Genomic DNA, 8853 nt, shown 5'->3' with positions numbered 1-8853 from the left:
TCAAGCAATGGACAAGATCGAATTGAATTAGCAGTACCATTGTTGTTGTGCTTGTTGTTGTTGTTATTTTCAATATTATTATGTTGTTGCTGTTGTTGTTATTATTATCATTATTATTTTTTTAATTGTTATTATTATTATCATCATCATCATCCTTATTATCATTATTTTTATTATTGTTGTTGTTGTTGTTGTTATTATTATTATTATTATTATTATTATTGTTATTATTATTATCATTATCATTATCATTATTACTATTACTATTACTATTACTATTATTATTATTATTATTATTATTATTATTATTATTATTATTATCATTATTATTATTATCATCATCATTCATTATCATCACCGTCATCGTCATCATCATCATCATCATCATTATTCATGATCTTCGTCATCACCATCATTCATCATCATGATCTTCGTCATCATCGTCGTCATCATTATTCATCATCGTTGCCATTATCATTCATGATCTTCATCATCATCGTCGTCGTTATCATCATTCATGATCTTCGTCTTCATCATCATTATTATTCATCGTCGTCATCACCATCATTCATGATCTTCGTCACCATCATCATCATCATTCATGATCTTCGTCACCATCATCATCATCATCATCATCATCATCAGTCATCATCGTCATCATCCACTCCTATTTACCTTCATGGCAGATCGTGTTTCTGTCGGAGAGTTAGTTGCATTTCGATAGTCTGTTCCACTTGGCAGCAAAACGTGATTGACTGTTTTCACGTTATTACGTTTCTTAAGTAGCAGCATAACAAGTAAGGAATCTGTCGTTATATCCGCAAACAATCAGTCGGCCTATCCTACCCATTAGCCTCATTTTATGGCTGAGTTTCCACACAGGTAGGAAGTCAATAGATTCCATCACTAGGTTCTAATAAGATTTTGATGTCCCACATAGCAGCCAACTAACAGGCCACCATAGTTTCAAATATCAAAGTTTCCAAACAAATAGCAAGCCACAGCGAAAACCATCACTTTTACAGACAGCCAATAGCATCTCCTGGTTTTCTATAAAGGTTTCCATATCACTAGCAAGCAAATTTACCCCATCAGTTCGACAGTGCTCTTTCCTCTGCCCTAGCTTGTATTTCTAAAAGCACATCCTGATAGTTCCCCAACAAAATATTTTTTACAGGGTTTTTATTCAACACCAGTTTCCATTCAAAGAGCGAGTCACTGCAGACTCCATCACTCCTATCACAGTCCCCCCTCAACCTTTGCGCCCTCCATTCAGAAATCACCGTTTTCTGTGGAGGGTCCGTTGACTCCTCGACGATCGTCAATGTTTGTAAACACCGCGATGGAGGAAGGGGAGATCGCCGCGCCGGCCGAACCTGCCAGGAGAAAGGCTGCTACCACTGCCTCGCTCAATATCAGCAAGAAAAATGCCACTCGGTTGAAGAGAGTAGGTTTTCATGGAGGGATCGGTCACATTTTACGAGGCGTTAGTGGGACGCGGGGCCCATAATCGGGATAAGAGTCCTGGCGACGGCCTGGATGGAGAGGGTGCCAGCCAGCCAGGTGTCAGACGCCCACGGGCTTTGTTAGGACTCTCTGAAGGATGAAGGCTTTACGGAAACCACCTTGGATGCTGGGGGTGTTTTCGGTGTCTTTTTCTGATTAAGGAGGTCTGCAAGTGTTACGGAAAGAATGGAAAAGTTGGCTTGGCAAGTGTGAATGGAATGTTAATGGGCTCATAAATGAGCCCTGTATTTTATAAACCTATTTCTTCTAGTAGGAATTAAAAAAATTGTCGTGTCTTTATATAAATTTTGACAACAATAAATATATTTCTATACAAAAAGATTGCATTTTCAACTAAATATAGTGTTATCCAAAAGTAGATAAGTGGTAATATATGTTAGGCCTGTTTGGTATACTTTTCATGTGATGATACATAGTAAATAGGTTTTTATATTTCTGAAACAACGAATTTTTGTCATTTCTTTTAGATAATGAAATTTATAGTTCACTTCAAATTACTCTTTTCATTAACTTTATATGTGTTTATGTCATGATTACCATAATATTTACATATGTGAAATGTCAGCGATATTTCCAATTTCATTTCCATGAGTAATTTGGTAAAGCAGTGTAGTATAATTAATTTAAAATTAATGATTTAGGGAAAAACATGTATAATTTTCAAAGGATCTCATTAAGATAAGATATTGAAAGGATAGAATCAGACAGGATTACCTCACAGGCCTGTAATCATTACAAAGGTTTCTTGTTAACTGAGACCTATGCATTACCATTAGACTTATACTGCTTCTGTCGTTCCTACTACTGTAATAGTAATGATGAGAATGCTAATGACGTTAGTGTGGTGATAATGATATTATTGATTGCGATATCATTATTGATATTAATGATATGCTATAATCTATTTGATTTTCTTTATAGTCATGATATAGCAATAACTAGAATGATTTTAGAATCATGTGTTAGTTATCTTTAGATTTAAACAATATTTGAGTACCAGATCTTGTATAATGGCACCCCCTCTCTAGGGTCACTGAAAATCAGACTTGGTATTTTCGTATACTTATGTAAACATTTGGACATTAACTGTACATATTCATCTATATCTCATTTCCAGGTATCATCCATACTGAGAAAAAAACATGACAGTCTCACTCCAGAAGAGAGACGAATTCTTGAGGAGAATTCGGAATTAGTTGAACAATTTTATAAGAGGTAAGTTAGATCTGAGATCTATCAGGTAAGGTATTGATACCTCTATCATAGATTTTGTTTTTGTTTTTGTATTTTGCTAGTTTTAGGAATTTGTTTGCACTTGTGTATATATTCATATTGATATTCATATTCATATTCATATTCATATTCATATTCATATTCACATATATATATATATATATATATATATATATATATATATATATATATATACATATATATATATATATATATATATATATATATATATATATATATATATATATATATATATATATATATATATATTACATGCATATGTAGTTACTCATCTTGTCCATATGGATGATATGAGTCTTTTGGAAGGACATTGACATATATTAATATCACTATGTCTTACATTTCCTGCACAGTTCTCTAGTGATAAAATTTCTTGACCTTCTTGGACTCTTCTTGAACATGTAAAAAGGTTTCTATAGGCTCCATAGAATTTTACCAATTTTACATCTTTTTATCTGCACCATACCAGTAGATAATGTTACACAAGAATATATTACCTTATTTCATTGCAACATCCTTGTGCCACCTGTAGGACAGCATTTTGTGCAGTGTCACCCGTTACATGTACTGTTCATTTAGTTTTTCTTTTATTATTATGTTTATATGGAGGTGACTTGCTCAAGCATAGCACTTTGTGACCATGTAGTCAATTATTAGGCTTACCTGATCTTACCTGTTAAACCCATTCTTTAAATTACTGAGATTTTTTTTAGGCCTACTTTTATTACTGATATTATTATAAACATTATTATTCTTATTATCATTATTATGAACAAGATGTTGACGGTAATGAAAATATAGATTTTTCTTCCTGAAAATTCAAGGATTGGGAATATAAATGTCATCATATAGGCATGCTAAAGGATTCCATGAGGGCCATCAATCTATATATAGGAATAATAAAACAAAACCACAGTACACAGAGCAAATGCGTAATGGCCCCAGCATCAGTATGAACGCACTCGTCAGAGACTAGCCAAAGTTCCCAATTCCTTGTAAAAAAATTTATTCATCAATCTAAGTTGCTGCGACTACTGTAACTTTTTGTCTTCTACAAGAATATCACAGTCAATTTGCTTAGTGCGTCCATACAGTAAAGATTAACCAATATACCTTAGTGAGTGACCTGGAGATTTGTTTATATCCAGTAATATGGCATCTGATGTAAACAAAAGTTTCTGTTTAGAGCTAGGAGATAATTTGTTGAGTGTTACACTCTGAAGAATGAGAATGCAGACTTGGAAAATGATGACCTGTAAAGCTTTTGCTGTGAAAGAAGCTGGGTAGACATAGAAAGAGAACTATGATTTGAAGACCTAATCAGGGAATTAGGTCACAGCTATAAACTCCTCTCTTAAATTCTACTTCTTCCATAATGTCAGTGTAATCCATATTATCTTTTATTTAAAAGGAATGAAAGCTGTAGGTCAGTCTAAAGAATTTTGCTGTATCATTGCTTTCTATGTATTTTGTGTTAAATCATTAGCATTGTGTAGAGGCTCTGTTCACCATGATTTTGTTCAATTATTTTTTTTACTTGGGTCATTGCAGCTCTTCATAAATGCTTCGTCACCAAGGGATTAAATACAAGGCTTAACTAATTTTACCTAATTTACTCTTCCTTTCATTTCTTGATTTTTTTTTTTTTTTCCATTATTGTTGTTATTAATTCCATAGCACCACAAACTCTCTAGCCTGTGTATCCTGCCAACTGCAGAAAAGGCATGATCTTTCAAGTCTCACTTAGTGAAATTTTCGTTGCTGGCTATTTAACCCACCCACGATGGTCCAGTTAGAGGGCGATAATCCTCATTTCTGGGCGGTATCAAAATCAGTGTGTGGGCCAGTCTGGGAACCTGCTTGTGTGTCACCCACAAAATCAAAGCACAGGCTCCGATCTAGCGTCACGTCACACCGGTGGAACATCCGGCCATGGTCCTTATTCCGGGTGTCACATATGTGTGACACCCATCGCAAGCGGGTTAAAGCTCATTTTCACAATCTAGTGAAGTGTATACTTCATTGTCTTGTGTCTAATGCACATGGTGTCAGTAGAGCACAAAGTTCAAAAATATGAATGTAAATATATGTATATGAAATATATACAAAATAACTTTTATCATAAAACAGGTGTCTATTGAGATATCTGTAAGTATCTAGATATAGACATTAAGAATGTGATTGTATGTCATGAGATAGCTCTGTGATACGTCTGAAAGTGGGAAGAGGAAAAGATCTAGGGTTTGGCTGGAAGAAGTATGATGCACACTGCCAGAATTATGACTTCATACTCAATACATTTCTCTTCACAGGAAGATAAAAGAAGCTTAGGCAGAGGAACATCTAAAAGGGGAGTAGGGTTATGGGGCTGATATTGTGGCTGTGGCTGAATGAAACTTACCAAACAGTGGCAAGTTTAATGGAAACTATATCTCATTCACAATGAAAACATGAAGGGAAAAAAATCTTGACGGATTTTGACAGGCCTTCCATGATCATGGCAATTAGGACTTAGTACACATTATGATAGAGTGAACAGGCCTTTAGGAGTTATTGTCATTGTTATTATTGTCATTATAATTTTTACGATCTAATACAATCATCGTCGTAATGAAAGTGGAGAGTTTCATTTCCAAAAAACAGAATGGGGTAAATGGTGAGGTCAAATTGACTAGATAGTTGAATTCTTAGAGACTGAGCATTTCTGAAGCCATCAAGTGTAGACAAAATAAAACTACAGTGGCCATTTTCTGTATACATACACTCCTGGTGTTTAGGGGTTAAAGCCATATATCACATTTACTGATGTCTGCTTTTTATACATTCAGGCGAGAGAGACGGGCAGTTTGGCAATCTAGGAAGACAGAACAGGAAGATTCACCAGAATTGTTGGAAGCCAAGTGCGAACAACTTGCACAGGTATGAATATAACTTTTTCTTTCATTAGAAAAAGGAGAGTTGAAAGGAAATAGATATCAATTGAAACTACAAAAATAGGAAACACTGATTTGTAAAGATATTCCTTCTGAATTATCTACATCTGATGGACTTATTACAAATGATAATGTTGTGGAATTCTTATATTGTGTCTGCTTTAAGGCTATCCATGATGCTGAATTCCTGGTTGTGTACACTGGGGCTGGCATCTCAACTGCAGCTTCCATACCCGACTATAGAGGCCCTAATGGAATTTGGACAATGTTGCAAAAGGGGTTAGACATTGGGTAAGTCCTTTATTATGTGCAGATATTAAACTTTTTTTTCTTTACTATTTGATTACTTGACTTATAAAGAACAGTTGTTTTCTTCAAGTTATATTTATAAATAGGGTTATCAGTGAATGAGAATTACCTTTATTTACTAATAATAAGGTTGCTTTTTTGGCTTATGGAGTTTCAGGAGATGTAGGCTCATGTCCATTTTATTATTGATATTTGTAGCATAGGAAACCTTTTTCTCCAGGCACCATGACCTCTCTGCAGCTGAGCCTACTCTAACACACATGGCACTTTCTGCACTTTATCACCAAAGCATTGTGAGACATGTAGTTTCCCAAAACTGTGATGGCCTCCACCTCCGCTCTGGCCTTCCCAAGACAGCAATGTCTGAAGTCCACGGCAACATGTACATTGAGGTAAGGAAGTAAGAGGATGCTGGTGTGTATATATATAGTTTTTGTATTCATGTTTTGGTGAAAGAAGAAGGTAATTGACTGTTTTGTTTCATGAACATTGTGTTAGTCATTTATTCAGTAAAGCCAAAGAATAATTCCACTAACAGTGTATGAGAGGACGTAATATAGTAGCATGTTTTTTTATTTTTTATCCCCTTATCTATCTCCTGTTTTTTTTAGGGGGGGAGGTTGTACTTGGTACCATATATCATGTTAGCTTAAGTCTCATAGTGTTCAAATTCCACTTTTTTTGTGTATTTATTCTTGTCTTTAAGGCCATGGCCTGTCATAATTTTTTTTATACCGATCTTCTTAGATTCCCAGTCAGCAAAAAATAGTTTCCTCATTATGTGTCATCTTAGGAAAGATAAAAAGATATGCATATTTTACAGATCTAGATAATGATCTACTAGGGTAAAGTAATGGTATGTTATTTTGTGTGGAATCTTATTGTCTTTCTGATTGCAAAACCAGATTTTGAGTTTGAATCATAGCTAATGAAAATACATGATTGAAAAGTGTTAGTATTGTATTAATTTTATAACATCTTTCATTTCTGTAACTGTAGAGAACCTTCACATATTTTTGGTTGGATATATTCCCCCCCCCCCCCCAAATAATAATAAAAGAAAAAAAAAAAAAGGGATTTCATAACACAGCTATAGATTGTGATGGAGTTTGATAGGGAAATAATAAAAGATAAGGTGGCCTTATTTGTTACACACCTGTGCATACCGGGAGTATGTCACATCACTTGGGCAGCAGACACACCTATTGAAATAATTTTTAAAACTATTTACTGGAAAATTACATCGAAATCATATGCTCATAGAATTGACTTGAATGATGTTTTGATTTTTTATTTATTTATTTATTTATTTATTAATACTAATACAATTTTCTTCATTTATGTTGCATTTTGTTGAGTTGAAAGTGTACGATTTTTTTCTTTTTTTTATGTAATTGAGACAGAATTTTGCTTTTCTTGAAAATTCAAACACAATTATTGAGGATGATAAAAGGAAATATGAAAATCAGCAGTCCCAGTTCTAGATAATGATTGAAGGATATCACTGAATTTTTGCAGCTGCTTTGGTTGTTTATTGTAATACAAGTTAGCCTGAGAAAATGGTGTGAAAAACAAGAAAAAATACAAATTTATTTTTTATTATATATAGGAAAATATTCTAGGTCCCATATTAGGGGTACCCAAAATTAAATGATGCCAGTCTCCTTAACCCACTAGCGCTGGTATATTTTGAAGCTGAAAATAATAGTTTCTGGGTGGCTTCAAAATTGGAGCATGAGGCTGGCCCGGAATCTGTCTAACGCTGGCTGCGGCCTGTGACGGAATTGGCACGAAAGCTTCGAACCAGTGTCATACCGGTGGGACGCCCGGCAATTTTTTTTTCCAGGTGTCTCATATGTGGGACACCCGTCGTAAATGGGTTAAACCCACACAGGATCCCAATACCATACGAAACAAAGTGTTGGGTGACATGCCGAGTCAGTTGATCGTTAAATCACAGCTTGTCTCTGAAGAAAAGGGGAACTTGAAGCAGATTTGTTAGAATATATTAGTAAAGAGGGCTAATTTCAACATCATGACATATTACTTGATCTCATTATTCCAGATATAACCAGCTGAACCTAACCAAAAAATCTTTCCTAGAATTTACTTATCATTGGAAAATTAAATACCAAAATCATGATGTTTCCACAGGCTGTGCTGTGCTGCCCAGGAATGGAAGCAAAAGGTCATGAAACGATAAAATGTTACTCTGTGTCTGGTATTTTTTGCCATTATGGGATGACATATCATGGGATAAAGAGTTGATGTCATACTCTATGAGCCAAATATTAGATATCTAATTCTTTCTGTAATGGTACATGGACTGATTTTTAAATGAGATTATTTGGTCACAAAGTAGATATTTTATTTCATTGGAATACTGGAAGTTACATTATGTGCAAATGTGTGAGATAGCTTATTTCTAATTTTTCTTCTTGACATCTTTAACCCGGAAATGATGAGTGTCTCACCAATGAGACAGAAAAATGGCAGCATCCGGCTGTCTCATATAAGAGACACTTGTGTTCTCAGATTACACTCCTGGGGTATGTCTTATCAGTGGTTCCCTGGCAGCAAACAGTCGCTGCCATAGCTACCGTCTGGAAGTTAAAATATTTCTCACTCAAAGATATCCATCGTGGATGGGTTAAAAAACTGGAAGGTTTCCATAGATGTATTGAATAGTACTTTTAAACCTTTTCCTTTTAATTTTAGGTTTGCAAGCACTGTGTTCCAGCACGGGAGTATGTAAGAACTTTTGATGTCACTGAGAGAACTTCCATCTATAAACACACTACAGGGCGCCGCTGTTATAGGTATGTAGGTT

The 8853-nt window shown here is 34.8% G+C and overlaps 1 protein-coding gene across 1 annotated transcript in view; it reads left to right on the top strand.

Moving 5' to 3' along the window:
* The first annotated feature begins 564 nt into the window (after positions 1-564).
* The window catches only part of Sirt7 (sirtuin 7), a 16388-nt gene continuing 8099 nt past the window's right edge, over positions 565-8853 (top strand). Inside the window, exons 1-6 of the mRNA XM_070143725.1 lie at positions 565-1447; positions 2645-2742; positions 5610-5700; positions 5881-6005; positions 6244-6415; positions 8742-8842. Coding sequence (XP_069999826.1) covers positions 1325-1447; positions 2645-2742; positions 5610-5700; positions 5881-6005; positions 6244-6415; positions 8742-8842 — 710 coding nt within the window. The 5' untranslated portion in view covers positions 565-1324. The remainder of the gene's footprint in view (positions 1448-2644; positions 2743-5609; positions 5701-5880; positions 6006-6243; positions 6416-8741; positions 8843-8853) is intronic.

Source organism: Penaeus vannamei, chromosome 31, assembly GCF_042767895.1.
Source record: "Penaeus vannamei isolate JL-2024 chromosome 31, ASM4276789v1, whole genome shotgun sequence".
NCBI classification, from domain to species: Eukaryota; Metazoa; Arthropoda; class Malacostraca; order Decapoda; family Penaeidae; genus Penaeus; species Penaeus vannamei.
Note: the sequence above shows the minus strand (reverse complement) of the source record. Positions and strands in the feature narration are given on the sequence as shown.